General features: G+C 44.2%; 1 protein-coding gene across 4 annotated transcripts in view; it reads right to left on the bottom strand.

The window, feature by feature from the left end:
* The window catches only part of ATP2C2 (ATPase secretory pathway Ca2+ transporting 2), a 50073-nt gene that overhangs the window by 12306 nt on the left and 19068 nt on the right, over positions 1–18699 (bottom strand). For all 4 annotated transcript variants that reach the window (XR_012154535.2, XM_073308079.1, XM_073308077.2 and 1 more), the window contains exons 7-16: positions 17829–17937; positions 17592–17741; positions 17415–17483; positions 16866–16941; positions 16599–16665; positions 14034–14158; positions 10936–11033; positions 8612–8713; positions 6893–6982; positions 5157–5261 (exon numbers count right to left, since the gene is read on the bottom strand). Coding sequence is in view for 3 of the 4 variants with exons in the window: in XM_073308079.1 (XP_073164180.1) it covers positions 5157–5261; positions 6893–6982; positions 8612–8713; positions 10936–11033; positions 14034–14158; positions 16599–16665; positions 16866–16941; positions 17415–17483; positions 17592–17741; positions 17829–17937 (991 nt within the window). In the remaining variant the exon portion in view is untranslated. The remainder of the gene's footprint in view (positions 1–5156; positions 5262–6892; positions 6983–8611; positions 8714–10935; positions 11034–14033; positions 14159–16598; positions 16666–16865; positions 16942–17414; positions 17484–17591; positions 17742–17828; positions 17938–18699) is intronic.

Here is an 18699-nt window from a genome sequence, read left to right as displayed (position 1 = left end):
CAGTTTCTCGGAAATGTTGTCCATTTTTTCCCATTGAAATTTTGGTGCAAAAAATCATTAACACTTTTATTTTATTTATTTTTTTACTAGTTTTACAGCTGTTTGCAAAACAGGATGAATTTTTCTCAAACATTTACGCTGAAATCTCGTCCTGGTTTTTTCAGTGCTATCCACAATGTCAAGGCAAAATGTCTTTGAAATGGTGGCTTTTGAAAATTATGATGTAATTTATGAAAGCACCATCTACCTGTGTCTGAAACCCTTTGTATGGCTGTTGCCTAAGCCCTGGTCTACACTAGGACTTTAGGTCGAATTTAGCAGCGTTAAATCGATTTAAACCTGCACCCGTCCACACAATGAAGCCCTTTATTTCGACTTAAAGGGCTCTTAAAATCGATTTCCTTACTCCACTCCTGACAAGTGGATTAGCACTTAAATCGACGTTGCTGGCTCGAATTTGGGGTACTGTGGACACAATTCGATGGTATTGGCCTCCGGGAGCTATCCCAGAGTGCTCCATTCTGACCGCTCTGGACAGCACTCTCAACTCAGATGCACTGGCCAGGCAGACAGGAAAAGAACCGCAAACTTTTGAATCTTATTTCCTGTTTGGCCAGCGTGGCAAGCTGCAGGTGACCATGCAGAGCTCATCAGCGCAGGTGACCATGATGGAGTCCCAGAATCGCAAAAGAGCTCCAGCATGGACCAAACGGGAGGTATGGGATCTGATCGCTGTATGGGGAGAGGAATCCGTGCTATCAGAACTCCGTTCCAGTTTTCGAAATGCCAAAACCTTTGTGAAAATCTCCCAGGGCATGAAGGACAGAGGCCATAACAGGGACCCAAAGCAGTGCCGCGTGAAACTGAAGGAGCTGAGGCAAGCCTACCAGAAAACCAGAGAGGCGAACAGCCGCTCTGGGTCAGAGCCCCAAACATGCCGCTTCTATGATGAGCTGCATGCCATTTTAGGGGGTTCAGCCACCACTACCCCAGCCGTGTTGTTTGACTCCTTCAATGGAGATGGAGGCAATACGGAAGTAGGTTTTGGGGACGAAGAAGATGATGATGAGGAGGAGGTTGTAGATAGCTCACAGCAAGCAAGCGGAGAAACCGGTTTTCCCGACAGCCAGAAACTGTTTCTCACCCTAGACCTGGAGCCAGTACCCCCCGAACCCACCCAACGCTGCCTCCTGGACCCAGCAGGCGGAGAAGGGACCTCTGGTGAATGTACCTTTTAAAATGCTATACATGGTTTAAAAGCAAGCATGTGAAAGGATTACTTTGCCCTGGCATTTGCGGTTCTCCTAGATGTAGTCCTAAAGCCTTTGCAAAAGGTTTCTGGGGAGGGCAGCCTTATTTCGTCCTTCATGGTAGGACACTTTACCACTCCAGGCCAGTAACACGTACTCGGGAATCACTGTAGAACAAAGCATTGCAGTGTATGTTTGCTGGCATTCAACCAAAATCCGTTCTTTATCTCTCTGTGTTATCCTCAGGAGAGTGAGATATAATTCATGGTCACCTGGTTGAAATAGAGTGCTTTTCTTCAGGGGACACTCAGAGGAGCCCATTCCTGCTGGGCTGTTTGCCTGTGGCTAAACAGAAATGTTCCCCGCTGTTAGCCACAGGGAGGGGGGAAGGTTGAGGGGGTAGTCACGCGGTGGGAGGAGGCAAAATGCGACCTTGTAACGAAAGCACATGTGCTATGTATGTAATGTTAACAGCAAGGTTTACCCTGAAAGAGTGTAGCGACTGTTTTATAAAATGTGTCTTTTTAAATACCGCTGTCCCTTTTTTTTTCTCCACCAGCTGCATGTGTTTCAATGATCACAGGATCTTCTCCTTCGCAGAGGCGAGTGAAGCTTAGAAAGAAAAAAAAAACGCACTCGCGATGAAATGTTCTCCGAGCTCATGCTGTCCTCCCACACTGACAGAGCACAGACGAATGCGTGGAGGCAAATAATGTCAGAGTGCAGGAAAGCACAAAATGACCGGGAGGAGAGGTGGAGGGCTGAAGAGAGTAAGTGGCGGGCTGAAGACAGGGCTGAAGCTCAAATGTGGCGGCAGCGTGATGAGAGGAGGCAGGATTCAATGCTGAGGCTGCTGCAGGACCAAACCAGTATGCTCCAGTGTATGCTTGAGCTGCAGCAAAGGCAGCTGGAGCACAGACTGCCACTGCTGCCCCTCTGTAACCAACCACCCTCCTCCCCAAGTTCCATAGCCTACACACCCAGACGCCCAAGAGCGCGGTGTGGGGGCCTCCGGCCAACCAGCCACTCCACCACAGAGGATTGCCCCAAAAAAAGAAGGCTGTCATTCAATAAATTTTAAAGTTGTAAACTTTTAAAGTGCTGTGCTTAAAGTGCTGTGTGGCATTTTCCTTCCCTCCTCCACCACCCCTCCTGGGCTACCTTGGTAGTCATCTCCCTATTTGTGTGATGAATGAATAACGAATGCATGACTGTGAAGCAGCAATGACTTTATTGCCTCTGCAAGCAATGATTAAAGGGAGGAGGGGAGGGTGGTTAGCTTACAGGGAAGTAGAGTGAACCAAGGGGCGGGGGGTTTCATCAAGGAGAAACAAACAGAACTTTCACACCGTAGCCTGGCCAGTCATGAAACTGGTTTTCAAAGCTTCTCTGATGCATACCGCGCCCTCCTGTGCTCTTCTAACCGCCCTGGTGTCTGGCTGCGCGTAACCAGCAGCTAGGCGATTTGCCTCAACCTCCCACCCCGCCATAAACGTCTCCCCCTTACTCTCACAGATATTGTGGAGCACACAGCAAGCAGTAATAACAGTGGGAATATTGGTTTCGCTGAGGTCTAAGCGAGTCAGTAAACTGCGCCAGCGCGCCTTTAAACGTCCAAATGCACATTCTACCACCATTCTGCACTTGCTCAGCCTGTAGTTGAACAGCTCCTGACTACTGTCCAGGCTGCCTGTGTACGGCTTCATGAGCCATGGCATTAAGGGGTAGGCTGGGTCCCCAAGGATACATATAGGCATTTCAACATCCCTAACAGTTATTTTCTGGTCTGGGAATAAAGTCCCTTCCTGCAGCTTTTGAAACAGACCAGAGTTCCTGAAGATGCGAGCATCATGCACCTTTCCCGGCCATCCCACATTGATGTTGGTGAAACGTCCCTTGCGATCCACCAGAGCTTGCAGCACTATCGAAAAGTACCCCTTGCGGTTTATGTACTCGGCGGCTTGGTGCTCCGGTGCCAAGATAGGGATATGGGTTCCGTCTATAGCCCCACCACAGTTAGGGAATCCCATTGCAGCAAAGCCATCCACTATGACCTGCACATTTCCCAGGGTCACTACCCTTGATATCAGCAGATCTTCGATTGCGTGAGCTACTTGCATCACAGCAGCCCCCACAGTAGATTTGCCCACTCCAAATTGATTCCCAACTGACCGGTAGCTGTCTGGCGTTGCAAGCTTCCACAGGGCTATCGCCACTCGCTTCTCAACTGTGAGGGCTGCTCTCATCTTGGTATTCATGCGCCTCAGGGCAGGGGAAAGCAAGTCACAAAGTTCCATGAAAGTGCCCTTACGCATGCAAAAGTTTCGCAGCCACTGGGAATCGTCCCAGACCTGCAACACTATGCGGTCCCACCAGTCTGTGCTTGTTTCCCGAGCCCAGAATCGGCGTTCCACAGCATGAACCTGCCCCATTAGCACCATGATGCATGCATTGGCAGGGCCCATGCTTTCAGAGAAATCTGTGTCCATGTCCTGATCACTCATGGGACCGCGCTGATGTCGCTTCCTCGCCCGGTATCGCGTTGCCATGTTCTGGTGCTGCATATACTGCTGGATAATGCGTGTGGTGGTTAATGTGCTCCTAATTGCCAAAGTGAGCTGAGCGGCCTCCATGCTTGCCTTGGTATGGCGTCCGCACAGAAAAAAGGCGCGGAACGATTGTCTGCCGTTGCTCTGACGGAGGGAGGGGCGACTGATGACACGGCTTACAGGGTTGGCTTCAGGGAGCTAAAATCAACAAAGGGTGTGCCTGTACATCAAGGAGTATTTCAGGCAGGACTGCACGGAGGGTTCCAATAAGAAATGGTGCACCTAAGTTATTGTTGTTATTGGAACAAGGAGGTTAGCCTGGCCTCTGATTGATACATGGCTAGATTTACCTCGCTGCACCTTCTCTGTAAGTGACTGAAGTGTGATCTAGAAGAATGAGTTCCCTAGACAGGGGAGGGGGGGAAGCAAATGAGTACAAAACAAATCTGGTCTATTTCTTGTTTTGATCAACTCCATCTATCTTTTACATCTTTGGCTGGCAGCAGACGGTGCAGAAGGACTGCATGCCATCCACATCTCATGGCTGCTTGGCAGAAGATGGTACAGTACGACTGCTAGCAGTCCGTATCGCCTGCCCGCTCACCATAAGACGGTTCAATAGGACTGACTGCAGGACTAAAGAGAATGACCTGCTCAAGTCACTCCAAATTTAGTCCCTGCGCCCATGTCTGCCCAGGCGCTCCTGATCGACCTCACAGAGGCGACCAGGAGCACCTCAGACATGACGATGACGGCTACCAGTCGTACTGTACCGTCTGCTGCCACAAGGCAAGGGGTTGCTGCTATTGTGTAGCAATGCCGTACTGCGTCTGCCAGCACCCAGGAGACATAGGGTGACGGTTACCTGAGCGGGCTCCATGCTTGCCGTGGTATGGCGTCTGCACAGGTAACTCAGGAAAAAAGGCGCGAAATGATTGTCTGCCCTTGCTTTCACGGGGGGAGGGAGGGAACGGGGGCCTGACGATATGTACCCAGAACCACCCGCGACAATGTTTTAGCCCCATCAGGCATTGGGATCTCAACCCAGAATTCCAATGGGCAGCGGAGACTGCGGGAACTGTGGGATAGCTACCCACAGTGCAACGCTCCGGAAGTCGACGCTTGCCTCGGTACTGTGGAAGTGCTCCGCCGAGTTAATGCACTTAATGCACTTAGAGCATTTTCTGTGGGGACACACACACTCGAATATATAAAACCGATTTCTAAAAAACCGACTTCTATAAATTCGACCTAATTTCGTAGTGTAGACATACCCTAAGAAACTTCATTTCATTTCCATGGATATTCACATACAAGATAGGAAACATGAAACCAGTCTATATAATTATTGTTGTACCTGATTTTTCAGCATGCATTTTACTGCCATCCACTTTTGCTCCGAGCTAAATGGAATTTCCTTCTTTCTTATATAAATATCTTTTATATCATCACTTAATTCCATCTAAAATAAGGAAATTAAAACTATTACTGAAATACGAAACAATGCCAGTTTTTGCACATGCTCTGTATAGCACTTTTACGTACAGTGAGTTACCAACATTAAACAATGATCACGTCTTTATGCAGGACAGAGAAGCAAAGAGAGAGATTAAGGCCCACAGTTTCAGAAGCTTTTGCTTATCTGAGCTGCCTAATTTGATATACCTTAAGCCTGTGTGGAGGTTTGTCTAAAAGCTCTGTGCTAAGAATTATTTTGGGGAAGTTCTATGGCTACGCAGAAGGTCAGACCAGAAGATCCCAATGGTCCCTTCTGGCCTTGGAATTTATGAAAAGCCCAGTTTTCAGAAGTGATGAGTAGCCATGATGCTCATTGACTTCATCTGCAGTTGTGGGTGTTCAACTCTGAAATTCAGGGCCTTCATGTCTTAATCTGGGCACTCAGAAATTAATGGACATTTATGAACATTTAGGCCTATGTAACTTTCCCAAGTCTGTGTCAAAGCTCAGAATAGAACCCAAAATTCCTGACTCCCGGTCTTGTTCTTTAATTACAGGACCATCATTCTGTTGATTCATACACATTCCACCCTTCGAAAAAGAGGAAGATTGCAAAGAATGGGCAGTGGTTTCATTTATTTCCTATAGCCTCAGCTCAGAAAGGAACTAAACTCCAAAAAGCCCCCTCAGAGTGTTCCTCTAGGGAGCTGACAACTTGAAAACTAATTCAGTTGAAAAATACATTCTGTCCAAATTGTGACACATTGATTCATATTGATTCATATTTAACATGCTGAATATCATGTAGTCAAATAAGCCATGCCCTGCACTGATGTTGCTATATTCCAAAGGTTCCATTTTGGGGGGTGTTTCCTGTCACTCTGGGGGTTTCGACCGCTTTGTAAAAAAAAAAAAAAAAATCACTCGGCTCTGGTACTTTTCCAAATCGCAATGGTAGCATTCATACAGGTGAAAGTGACTACATGAGGTGCAATGCAGTGCTAAATCAGGCCCATTGTTTGTGGTGGACAGTATTTTGCACTCTACACAGGAAGGTCAAAAGAACAATCAAAGAGTTCTTTGTTTTTCACAACTGTAGGAAAAAAAGGTAAGGAAGTAACAGATGACAAAACTACAAGAAAACTCTCTGCCATGACTTCTAATTTGGCTTGTGTATGTTCATTTGTCTGCTGTTTCCTTACTGGTGTCTGCAGAACAATGGAAAGGAGTCTGATTTCAACCCAAAAGAAATCCATTGTGCAGTGTAACTACACAAACCAGCCAAGTAAAACCATTATTGCTATAGCATGGAAATGCTCTGTGAAGGTGTTTGCCTGTGGCAGCAGGCATAGATGTGTGTGGCCGCGCGCACACGTGTGGGCTGGGGTAGAGGGGACAAAGATTCTTGCAAGAAGGACCAAAAAGAAGCAAGAAGAATCTGAAGTCAGTCTGTTCAATTACTGACTGCAATAGATAATGTCCAGTGAATTCAGCTTATTTTGCAAGTTTCTGCGTTACTAAAGGACCATATTCTCTTTCTCCCCAGCTCATATAAGGAGTTATTAACTACCTACACAGAACCTGACCCTAGCTTGAAGAAATCTGCAAAAGACAAACAAATATAAGAAACCCTACCTTCATCGCAAGAGCAATAAGGGCTCCCTCCGTTGGCTGGCCCATCACAGTATTTTTTCTGATAATAGCATTATTAGCTACACAGCCAGCCTAAAAGTGATATATTTGCATACATTATTTTTATATGAAATATTATACGTTACATATCTCCCTCTAATTAACTGGTAAGATATTGCAGAGCTAGAATGGCTGCTTTGTGACAGCTTCCTGTTCATGTCAAGGTGAGCTAAACTAAGGAGGTGGGATCCAGATCCAGGATAGGTTAAAACCCAAGGTCAGAATTTGGCATCAAGGTTGAATCTGAGGGCTAAGGGTCAAGTTCAGTGGCACAGCCATCGCGTAATATTTTGGATCAAAATACCAGCAATTTCAAAAGATGGCTCTTGTACTTTTCCACCAGTTTGAGGAGCTTCCAAATCAGTAGAACTGGTAAAAATATTGAATGTTGGGGTATGTAAGGGTTAAGTGAAGACCTGGGTAACCGCTAGCAGGGTATTAGGGAGGAAGGCACAGGCAGGCACCGTCTCTTTGCTTGATTCTCCCTTCCCTTCTCCATGTTAAGGATTGATAAGTGATGTAGCTGCATAAGGAATGTGGGGATCTAAAGGATACCTTTTGGGTAAAGCAGGGTTATCTCCCTCTCCCGTCCTGTCCCAGCTACATAAATGAGCTCAGGCTCCCTTCCCTGCAAACTGCTGATTAGGGGAAACTTGTGGCTACAATTACTGCAGAGAAATGCATCTTCAAAGTAAAAATGTCTGTAGGATATGTTTAGTGTTGTAAACAGTAAATAGGGGCAGGAATAATTATATTCCTGATATGGGTGTTCATATTACTCAATAAGGGTTTTGGAGGCATTGTAGTAAATGTAGGTATTTATATACTAACTTAGATAAAAGGAGTGTGCTGTAATTAATTCAGTGGTTACTTGACAATTGGGTCGAGGGGAACAAGTATCGCAATAAAGAAGCCCATCTACTCAATCTGCCCCGGGTCCGCCTGTCCCTCTTCTAACATTTAATCTTTCAAATTCTGAAAAATGAACATGCAAATGTTGAACTATATTTTCATGATTTCCCTCTCTTTGAATCAGCTCTACAAATCCGACCTGGAAAGACTAGTCCCTTCTAATTGTGGCTCTAACATGCAATATAAATCTGAGGGGTGGGTTTGGATCAACCCGTTCCCAAAACTGAAAGGCGATTAAATCTGAGGTTCCAGTTCAGGCTATTTGCATATGCAAGTATCTGATTTCCACATACAATTGCATGTGCAAAATTAGTGGTAAAAATTGCACATGAGTGTCTATGAAAATCAGATCCCCAGTACCTTCTGAAATCAGTGAAGATTCTGCCTAACCAGCTGGCTGTATTTTGGAATTGCAGCTACTCTACACAACAAAAACTAATAAAGTCAGTTGCTCCTTGTTCTATGCATCACCACTGCATAAACTCTTATCCAAAATTGCAAAGCATTTCTGCAAGCCAATGTTTCTGGCTTCTCCCTAGATATTTTGATGATTGTCACCTGCTATAAACCACTGTCATGTCTGATATAGTAACTGCACAAAACCCTTCTCTAGGTCCTCTTGCTATAGCAAGGACATGTTCAATTAGAGCCAATAAAAGTGCAGTTTCAGTAACATTCATCATACAAGGAGAGCATCATAAATTATAATTGAGTGAAAATGGAGTAGTTTGATTAATATTTTCTACTTACCTCCACTAGCTTTCCTACTGAGACATTGGAAAATTCCTTAATAACTTCCTTTGATGGTAACAGACACACACTTCCTTTCCCACTGTATCCAACCCCGCTCACCTGGGGGAAAATATATTTGGAAGGTGCATACATAAAATTTCTCAGTGTCTAGCTGAAATATATGACAATCAATATTTTCTCCTTATACAGCACAACATCTCTGGGGACATTTATGATCTATTTTCAAGGCATGCTGGGATTAATGTGTTTTGCTGGGAGCAATATTTATAGCTAAGGTGGCAAATACTGTAATAATCAAAGTGCAGTACTATCTAGGGATGAGAAAACTCACTTTGCCATCTTTCAATCCTATTGATCATCATGGGCTTTAAAGTTTGGGTACAGTTCAATCAACGGGCCAAATTCTTAGTTAGGTGCAGCTACATTAGATTTGCCAGCTGGAATACAATATACTAACCTATGCTCCTGTTTTATGATTATTGATTGCTGAAGGTGTGATTCTCCACTGTCTTTTATGGTAGAAGTTTACACCCACTATGCACTGGTGTGATGACAACAACATGCAAGGCCATAGCTAATCAGGCCCCATGGCTATTTAAAAAAAAAAAAAAAAAGCATCAAGTCAACCTGCTAGTAAATGTTTGAAAATGTTTCTGCTAGAAATGCCAACAGCAGCATTAGCACTGCTGGCAGGACCATCTAAATATTCTATGCTATGTTTATGCTCATGATATTGCTGGGAGCTTTGTGTGCAAAGCATATGTGATTTCATCAACCACGCTCTTTCAAGTACAGCACGCTCACTTGGCATGAGCAGCTTCTGTGACTATGGGGCCTCATTCGGCATTCCTTCAATACCCCACACTCCCATTCATGTCAGCGGGAATTTCAGATGCACAAGGAATAAGCCCGTAGTCTAATATAAATACACATACATTTAGAACATCTTATATAGGAATTGACCATGCAAAGAACTGAGACTGATGGACGTCCAGGACTGGACCTATGCTAAATTAAATGTGAGCAATCTCTTAGAATCATAGAATCATAGAATATCAGGGTTGGAAGGGACCCCTGAAGGTCATCTAGTCCAACCCCCTGCTCGAAGCAGGACCAATTCCCAGTTAAATCATCCCAGCCAGGGCTTTGTCAAGCCTGACCTTAAAAACCTCTAAGGACGGAGATTCTACCACCTCCCTAGGTAACGCATTCCAGTGTTTCACCACCCTCTTAGTGAAAAAGTTTTTCCTAATATCCAATCTAAACCTCCCCCACTGCAACTTGAGACCATTACTCCTCGTTCTGTCATCTGCTACCATTGAGAACAGTCTAGAGCCATCCTCTTTGGAACCCCCTTTCAGATAGTTGAAAGCAGCTATCAAATCCCCCCCTCATTCTTCTCTTCTGCAGACTAAACAATGCCAGCTCCCTCAGCCTCTCCTCATAAGTCATGTGTTCTAGACCCCTAATCATTTTTGTTGCCCTTCGCTGGACTCTCTCCAATTTATCCACATCCCTCCTGTAGTGTGGGGCCCAAAACTGGACACAGTACTCCAGATGAGGCCTCACCAATGTCGAATAGAGGGGAACGATCACGTCCCTCGATCTGCTCGCTATGCTCCTACTTATACATCCCAAAATGCCATTGGCCTTCTTGGCAACAAGGGCACACTGCTGACTCATATCCAGCTTCTCGTCCACTGTAACTCCTAGGTCCTTTTCCGCAGAACTGCTGCCTAGCCATTCGGTCCCTAGTCTGTAGCGGTGCATTGGATTCTTCCATCCTAAGTGCAGGACCCTGCACTTATCCTTATTGAACCTCATCAGATTTCTTTTGGCCCAATCCTCCAATTTGTCTAGGTCCTTCTGTATCCTATCCCTCCCCTCCAGCGTATCTACCACTCCTCCCAGTTTAGTATCATCCGCAAATTTGCTGAGAGTGCAATCCACACCATCCTCCAGATCATTTATGAAGATATTGAACAAAACCGGCCCCAGGACCGACCCTTGGGGCACTCCACTTGATACCAGCTGCCAACTAGACATGGAGCCATTGATCATTACCCGTTGAGCCCGACAATCTAGCCAGCTTTCTACCCACCTTATAGTGCATTCATCCAGCCCATACTTCCTTAACTTGCTGACAAGAATACTGTGGGAGACCGTGTCAAAAGCTTTGCTAAAGTCAAGAAACAATACATCCACTGCTTTCCCTTCATCCACAGAACCAGTAATCTCATCATAAAAGGCGATTAGATTAGTCAGGCATGACCTTCTTGTGGGCTTGAATGATGAAGTCAGTATAATTTCATGGACCATACCTCTGCCTGGAATCCATCTGAGGTTACTAGCTGAGTTACTGTCATCTCATTGGCTGTCAAAGTCCCTGTCTTATCTGAACAGATGACATTACAGCAACCTGATGGGAGGAAAAAATTTTATCAGAACTAATGCAACGTGTAAATGAACAACTAGATTAGATGCCATAGAAATGTTATAACATGTTACTTGTATGTTACAAACATGAGCCATTACTGGGCAAAGACCTATGTGAGAGAAAGAACAAAATACAAAAAGCTGGGTGAATTTTCTAACCCCTCATTAAGGGCTACAGAGAAAACCAATGCAAACATGTTTGTGCCTCTCCAGTGTCTTGATAAGGCACTGTACTACCATGTATATGATTTGGGTTTGGGAGCTGGGAGGAGATAGCTATTGGAAGGAAGGTTCCATCACTCTTGAACATCACATGTTGCATGGTTCAGAGAAGGCATTAATTTCTGAGGAAGCGATCAGAAGCAGCAAGATCATGTGCTAATGCAGCAGTTACCGACCAGCTGGGAGGAAATATGGGAATAAAAGACAAAAACCCCAACAGATGGTGAGACAATGGGTGCCCAGGCACCCAAAGACTCACTCAGCAGTTCTTCATTCTCTTGGACGATGGTGCAAGGGGGATCCCAATGGCACCTATTTTTGTTTTGGGTCAAGATGGGTTCGGTGGCCTGCTAAACCCAGGGTTGTGAGTTCAATCCTTGAGGGGGCCATTTAGGGATCTGGGGCAAAAATTGGTGATTGTTTTTGCTTTGAGCAGGGGGTTGGACTAGATGACCTCCTGAGGTCCCTTCCAACCCTGATATTCTATTCTATTCTAAAGTCCCTGCTCCACCACAAACCTTTTATGGGACCTTGGGCCAGTCATTTAGCCTCACAGGATTTGTCTACACTGCAATAAAACACCCACAGCTGGCCCGAATCCGCTAACTCAGGCTTGCAGAACCTGGGCTATAAAATTGCAAGGTAGACGTCTGAGCTCAGACAGCTACTTAACAATTTTGTAGCCCCACCGCCCAAGCCCCTCGAGTCCGTGTCAGGTGACTCGGCCCAGCTGCGGGCGTTTTGGTGCAGTATAGACACACCCTCTGTGTCTCCATTCCCTATTTGTACAATGGGATAAAAGCTGTTCCCTACCTCACAGGGGTGCTGTGAAGATAACTACATTGAAGATGCTGAGGTGCTTAGTTATGACAATAATGGGGGCCATAAGAGTCCCTAGGGCAGATAGAGAGGCAATTCCACATTCAAACTCTGCTTGGAAATAATAAAACATTTCAATACAAATGCAATACAATTCAACACAACACAAATTCTGGACCTGATTCTCATTTACACTAATGCCTCTTTGCACTGCACTGACAATGTAAAGCAGATTTAGAGTGGGAGTGAATTAGCCTGATGCCCATTTTAAGGCCAGTTTACACTGCTACAGCAGTACAAAGAGGCTTTCATGTAAAGGAAAATCAAGTCCTCTAATTTTAGTCACTTAAATGGACGGAATCATTTCCCCAGAAGGTGGCAAAATGGGTTTAGCTCAGATATGGTGATGATGATGAGGGCCATACAAGAACCCAGACAGAAGAAAGGAGATTGGCCTGTGATTAAGTTAATTGCAATTTTGAAGGATTAGTGCAGAGCAAATCATTATCTTTCATTAGTCTGAATTTAATTATTCGCAGAATTAAATAAAAAGTTGAATGAAGGACAAATATGCTCTTTACAAAAGTTTTGTGGACTTGTGTTGTTAACAAGTAGGAGAATGTTGCTCCTTGTAATGCTTGGACATTCTTCCAAAGTTCCTAGTTATTGGATGAAAAGGCCCATTCAGGGCTGGCACTTTTAGAATCCAATCAATTCTTTATGGGGTTGGGGCAGGCAGCTCCACATGTCCTGGCGTTAGAGTCAGTGCAGATAAAATGGAGATAAGGGTGAGAGGACTCTGTTGCTGCTTAGCAAACAGGGACCCTGATCCTGGAGTCCTAACAAGGGCACAAAGGAACACGACTGCTTTCAATATCAGGGAGATAAACACCAGGGAGAGAGAAGAGCTATTTAAGCTAAGGACAATGTTGGTGGAAGAACAAATGGGGCTAAACTGGCCATGAATAAAAATTTAGGCTGGAAATTAGAAGGTTTCTTACCATCAGAGGAGTGAGGTACTGGAACAGCCTTTAAATGCAAGTAGAGGGGGCAAACCACCTAACTCATTTTAAAATGGGATTATGAGACAGGGTTGCCTGTGATAGTCGGGGACTGGACTCAGAGAGCCAGGAGATCCCTTCCAGTCCCATGTTCCATGTTCCTCAGTCAATGGGAGTTATATCTGTGTCATAAATGCAGGGTAAGGCTCCACAGTAGCCATGTGAAGCTGCATGATGCTGCCTTGTGGTCCTAGATGTAGTTAAATGCACTCCATCATCAGAATGGAGAGTGGTGCTCAATATCGGACATCTCCATTTCCCTTCATGCAATGCTCCATACTAACCCATAGGGCCAGGGAGCCTACTAGGAGACAGTGATTTTGGGTGTGCCATTGTGAAGAGGCGGCAGAGGAATATCAGTGAGGTGGGCAGGTAGACAGGGAAGAACAGCAGTTGAGTTGGCCTATACTATTGTGCCAGTTGCTCTATTGCAGGGGCAGCAGCTGCTTTCCAGCCAGGTACAGAACAGGAGAAGCATATGGACCAACAAAGTGGGAAGTAAGTGAAGAGGCAAGGCCTGGGTGCAGGGGCAAGATAGGCAGGTCTTAGTAGGAGAGAAGGGCTGGTCAAGGACAGCCAATTCCAAGGAAAGAAAGGGTGACAACAGCGCATTAGCCATTTGATCTCGGCTGTGTTCCTGGTATGCCACTTTAGTGGCCATTGGGACTAAAGGAAGAGGATGAATAACATGGTGAGGGGTGAAGAGAGATAATTTTTAAGAATTTGGGTTATTGGGTCGCTCCAGCCCTTGGTTCAAGTCATAACACCAGATAACCCTGGGTTATCTAAGCAAGCTAGTAGCCAATTTGGTTGCAGATTTGTATAGATTGGACAGATGAATACATGGCTTTGTTTTTGGATGTGACCACCATCAGCCTTACCTAGAGTTTCTACTATGGGTAGCTTCTTCACAATCACTCTTTTCTTGGCCATCCTTAGAACGCCCAGCACCAGCGTCACCGTGACAACAATAGGTAGCCCCTCTGGGATGGCAGCCACGGCCAGGCTGGGTTGCAGTATAGCAAAAGAACAGGTTTCTAGTTACAATGGGTCACACCACAAGGCGCTGCACCCACGCATACACTCGAACATTGCAAATAAGCATTTCCAGAAGGCATGAATGTCCTCTTGAATGTGATGGTCTGGAATGGAAATCTCGTGACTGTTGAATATTAACAGCTCAAATTCCCAATACATAATGCAATATAAATATGTACAATAATCCTCTGCATGTCCTTCTCCATTTAAAAGAGTCTGGAGAGTGAGCACAATTTTGAACATTGCCAGGGATAGTTCATTTCCTTACATCTGGGAATTTGAGATTTTTAATCTCTGAAGATGAAGGTTCAACCTTGCTTGGCAGCATGGTTCAATCATACCCACTGACCTCCTCTCCTAGATGATTCAAAGCTATTCTCAGAGAGTTAATTCTATTCTGAGTAGCCTGGACTCCCAAAGGATCTCTTGGTGCCATAGGCTACGTCTACACTACAGCCAGGATCGATGCTCTGAGATCGATCCACCAGCGATGGATTTAGTGGGTCTAGTGAAGACCCGCCAAATGGATAGCAGATCACTCTACAGTCGACCCCTGTGCTCTACCCCCGACGAGAAGAGTAAGGTAAATCAACAGGAGAGTTTCTCCCATCAACCCCTTGCGGTGTAGACCCTGCGGTAACTCGACCTAAGATATGTTGACTCCAGCTACATCATTCACGTAGCTGGAGTTGTGTAGCATAGGTCAACTTACCGCGGTAATGTAGACATAGCCCTAGTAAACCAGACTGGCATCTGGCACTATGCATAGTTATTCCAGAGAAAATACTGACAATCATTTTATAACCCTCTGTTGTTCTGTAGCCAGGTATGAATGGGTCATAAAGGATATCTGCTGTTACAAGGCAATAAATGTTTATATTAAGCATAAAAATTAACTCAGGATTAAAACATCAGTTAAGGCAAACATTTTCAAAAGTGACTACCGATTTCAATTGCCTGAATTTCCGGGTGTCAAATTTCAGACAACTTGGGCGGGCTCAGTTTCCTGGGGTGATTAGTACTAAAGCTGGCCAGAAAACAACAATTCCATTTTCCAGAAAATGTTGAAACTTTGAAATTTGTTTTCATTCTGATAAAGAGTGAAACTGAGACCTTTGGGGAAAAAAATCACAAAAAAATGCGAGCAAGAGACCCCAGGATAGCCAATAAACTGGTGGTCAGAACACTGGCTTGGGATGTAGTAGACCCAGATTCAGCCCAAACTGGAGCCAGTTGGAGCTTTGTTTCTCAGCACCTTTGAAATTCTGAGTCAAGAATTGCTGACAAACTTTTTTCTCCTTTGTCATCAGTGTCCCCCTAGCCATTGTGAGTATGAAACCAAACTACTTTAGTTCCTTCCATGTTGACCTTCATCCATATTTTTATTTCCACACAGTGCTAGATAATGAGTAATCTTAGAGCTATGGCAACACTTAAGGATCCATTTTCCAAATATTACTCAAACAGTTGGTTTATAGTATTTGACTAAGGGGTTGTGCATGTATTTCTATATGTCAGGCACAGATGTAACATTCCTGGCTTTATAAACAAGTTAGAGAAGGGCTAATAATTTGCAGATATAATATTCCTCTTAATTTAAAGCATAGAGATAAGAATAGAAAAATGGCCATACTGAGTCAGACCTATCATCTATCTAGGCCAGTATCCTGTCTCTGACAGTGGCTAGTGTCAGATGCTTCAGAGGGAATGAACAGAAGAGGGCAATTTTGAGTGGTTCATCCCCTGTCATCCAGTCCCATCTTCTGGCAGTTGGAGGTTTAGGGACAACCAGAACACAGGGTTGTATCCCTGACCATCTTGGCTAAATAGCCATTTATGGACATATCCTCCATGAACTTATCTAATTCTTTGTTGAACCCAGTTATACTTTTGGCCTTCACAACATCCCTGGCAATGAGTTCCACAGGTTGACTGTACATTGTGTGAAGAAGTGCTTTCTTGTGTTTGTTTTAAAATTGCTGCCTACTAAGACTTTGCAGTACTTTTATGGCAGGGATCAAGGAAGGCTATGCTTATGTGGATGTCTTCCAAGGCACTGCTCAGTGGAAATATGTTCATGGCAGAATTCAGACATTAGTGAAATAATGTACCTAAATGCACCAGTCTGTTTCCCCCCCAAAAATAAAATAAAATAAAATCTCCAGCCTTCTTTTGTTCCTTCATTTCCCATTAAATGAATAGTAAGGTCAGATTCCATATTCACTGTAATCAACAGTAGAACTCCCATTGGCTTCTGTTGTGCAGAACCAAGCCCCATATTAAGAGACTAACACAAGTACTGAGTTTTTTTTTTCCCCCACAGAAAAAAGTCCCCTCCATTGTCTCAAGCAACCTCTTAGCGGAACGTGTTTCACTGTAATAATAAAAGAGTTCTTTCCAATCCTCACCTCACTCCAATAGTGAACATACCGAGAAGATGCTTTCCTTGCAACCAGCCAATCAGCATTATTAAACCTAGGAGAAGGGGGAAAAAGCCAGTTAAAAAATGGAAGTTAAGGATCTGTGAGGGATTTCAAGATATCTTTCATCTCAAGTCATCGCAGGCTGGACACTCAAAAACTGAGGCACTCCACGTGAAAGGGCCCTTTTGAAAAAGTTGCTCCAGGGACACCGGAATGGATCATAGTTTATGCAGAGCATTCGGGCCAACTCACCAATTATGCAAAAGGAGAAAAGGGTAAGTTGTTTCCCCAGTTTATCCATGCTTTTCTGGAGAGGTGTTTTAGGGGTCTGGAAATGTGAAGAGAAAAAAACAAAATTGGTTTCTGTTATGTAAAATGGGGTGTGTGAGTAGAATCAGTAACAATAAATACAGCCATAATTATTACCACTGAAGCAACCCTAAACTGAGATTGGGGGCTTATTGTGCAGGCATTGTACACCATATACACAGTGAGAGAAAAACGTCCATTAAAGAGTTTATAATCTCAAAAGACAAGACAGAAGCATTAGTCAGTTCACAGATGGGGACCTGAGGCATAGAGAGAATAAGTAACATGCTCAAAGTCTTCAAAGTTTGTGGCAGAGCTGGGACTTGAACCCAGCTCTCTTAAATCCTACTGCAATGCCTGAAGCTCATGACCACCCTACCTACAAACAGCCATTTGACCTCCAGTATTTGTGTAACAATGCGGAGACTCGGGTCCCGTGGCGGTACCACACAGCACTGTACCCACAAAACAAACAGAATTCTTGTCCCTTACCTCTTCCGCTTGCATCAATTTAAACACCTCTCCAAACTGTGAGTTTTCACCAGTTCCGATAACTATCCCCTGGATTAGGAAAATAGCAATGAGCATCATGCAAAATACTGACCTTACTTAAAAGATTCTCTAGCTATTATCTAGAGGTGGATGATATGGAGAGTATATAGGACTCACTTTTCCCTTCCCATATCGCACCAGTGTTCCCATGAAAACAACATTACTCAGCGTTGTTAGGTCTCCAGCTTCCAGTAAGGGATCATCAGTCTTACTGCAAGGCTCAGCTTCTCCAGTAAAACTGGATTCATCCACCAACAGGTCTGTAACCTAATTAAAAATGTAACTATGTGGAGTCTTTATCACAACATAGACTAGCAAACCGATGTTATCATTTATGTGTGAGCTGGTGTTTACCTCTATCAGTCTGATATCTGCAGGAACCCTGTCTCCAATAGAAAGACACACAATGTCTCCTGGGACCAAGTCTCGGGCGAGAAGATGCTGCAGTTTTCCTTTCCTTATGCTGCATTACATTGAGAAAATGATACTATTTAAATAGGCCAAACAGCATGCTAGGCAAATATAAGGACCAGGTCCTTGCCCCAGAGATGATCCAATCTAAATAAGAGTTTATCATCTAACTAAGAATGAGGAAAGGAGATTATATTCCTACCCTGAATTTAGTTTTAATGCACAAACAGATGGGTGGATTATGGAAGCTTTAGATTTCAGTAATAATGTACATTTAACCTGAATATCCTGAATTGGAGTGCTTTCCCCGCAGTTTGAACTTTAAAGACTGCTTACAGGCCGATGAAAAAGACCATCATACTTGGCAAGCTGTTTAAAGGTAGAATTACCGTTGGTGTTTTTCCATGTTGCTGTGCTAAATGTTCACCTTTGAAAAGATTAGGTGCCTACTCTGTGAAATTCATTGGAGGAAACAGGCGAAGGTAACCGGAGTATTTGTAAGGTACAAAGTTCTAAGACCTTTGAAGTAGAAAAGGCCAGGCCTCGTTTTTGACACAATAATTATAACCTCAACATGAACCATTTATTTGTATTCGTCATGATAGAGCTGATTTTCAAGGATACAAGTGTGACGTTACACTCCATATGCTTTATGAATGTGAAAATGATGTAACTGGAATATGCTTTATGCAAAAGGTCTCTTGTAAGGTGTCATTACAAAGGTTATAACCTACTGAATATATTCATCCTATTTGTATGAATGTATCATTCTTGTATCTGAAGCTAGTAATATGAAGTATAACTCTGAGCTCCT

This window comes from Lepidochelys kempii, chromosome 12, assembly GCF_965140285.1.
Source record: "Lepidochelys kempii isolate rLepKem1 chromosome 12, rLepKem1.hap1, whole genome shotgun sequence".
Classification (NCBI taxonomy): domain Eukaryota; kingdom Metazoa; phylum Chordata; order Testudines; family Cheloniidae; genus Lepidochelys; species Lepidochelys kempii.
The sequence above is the reverse complement of the archived record's forward strand: the minus strand, read 5'-3'. Positions and strand labels throughout refer to the sequence as shown.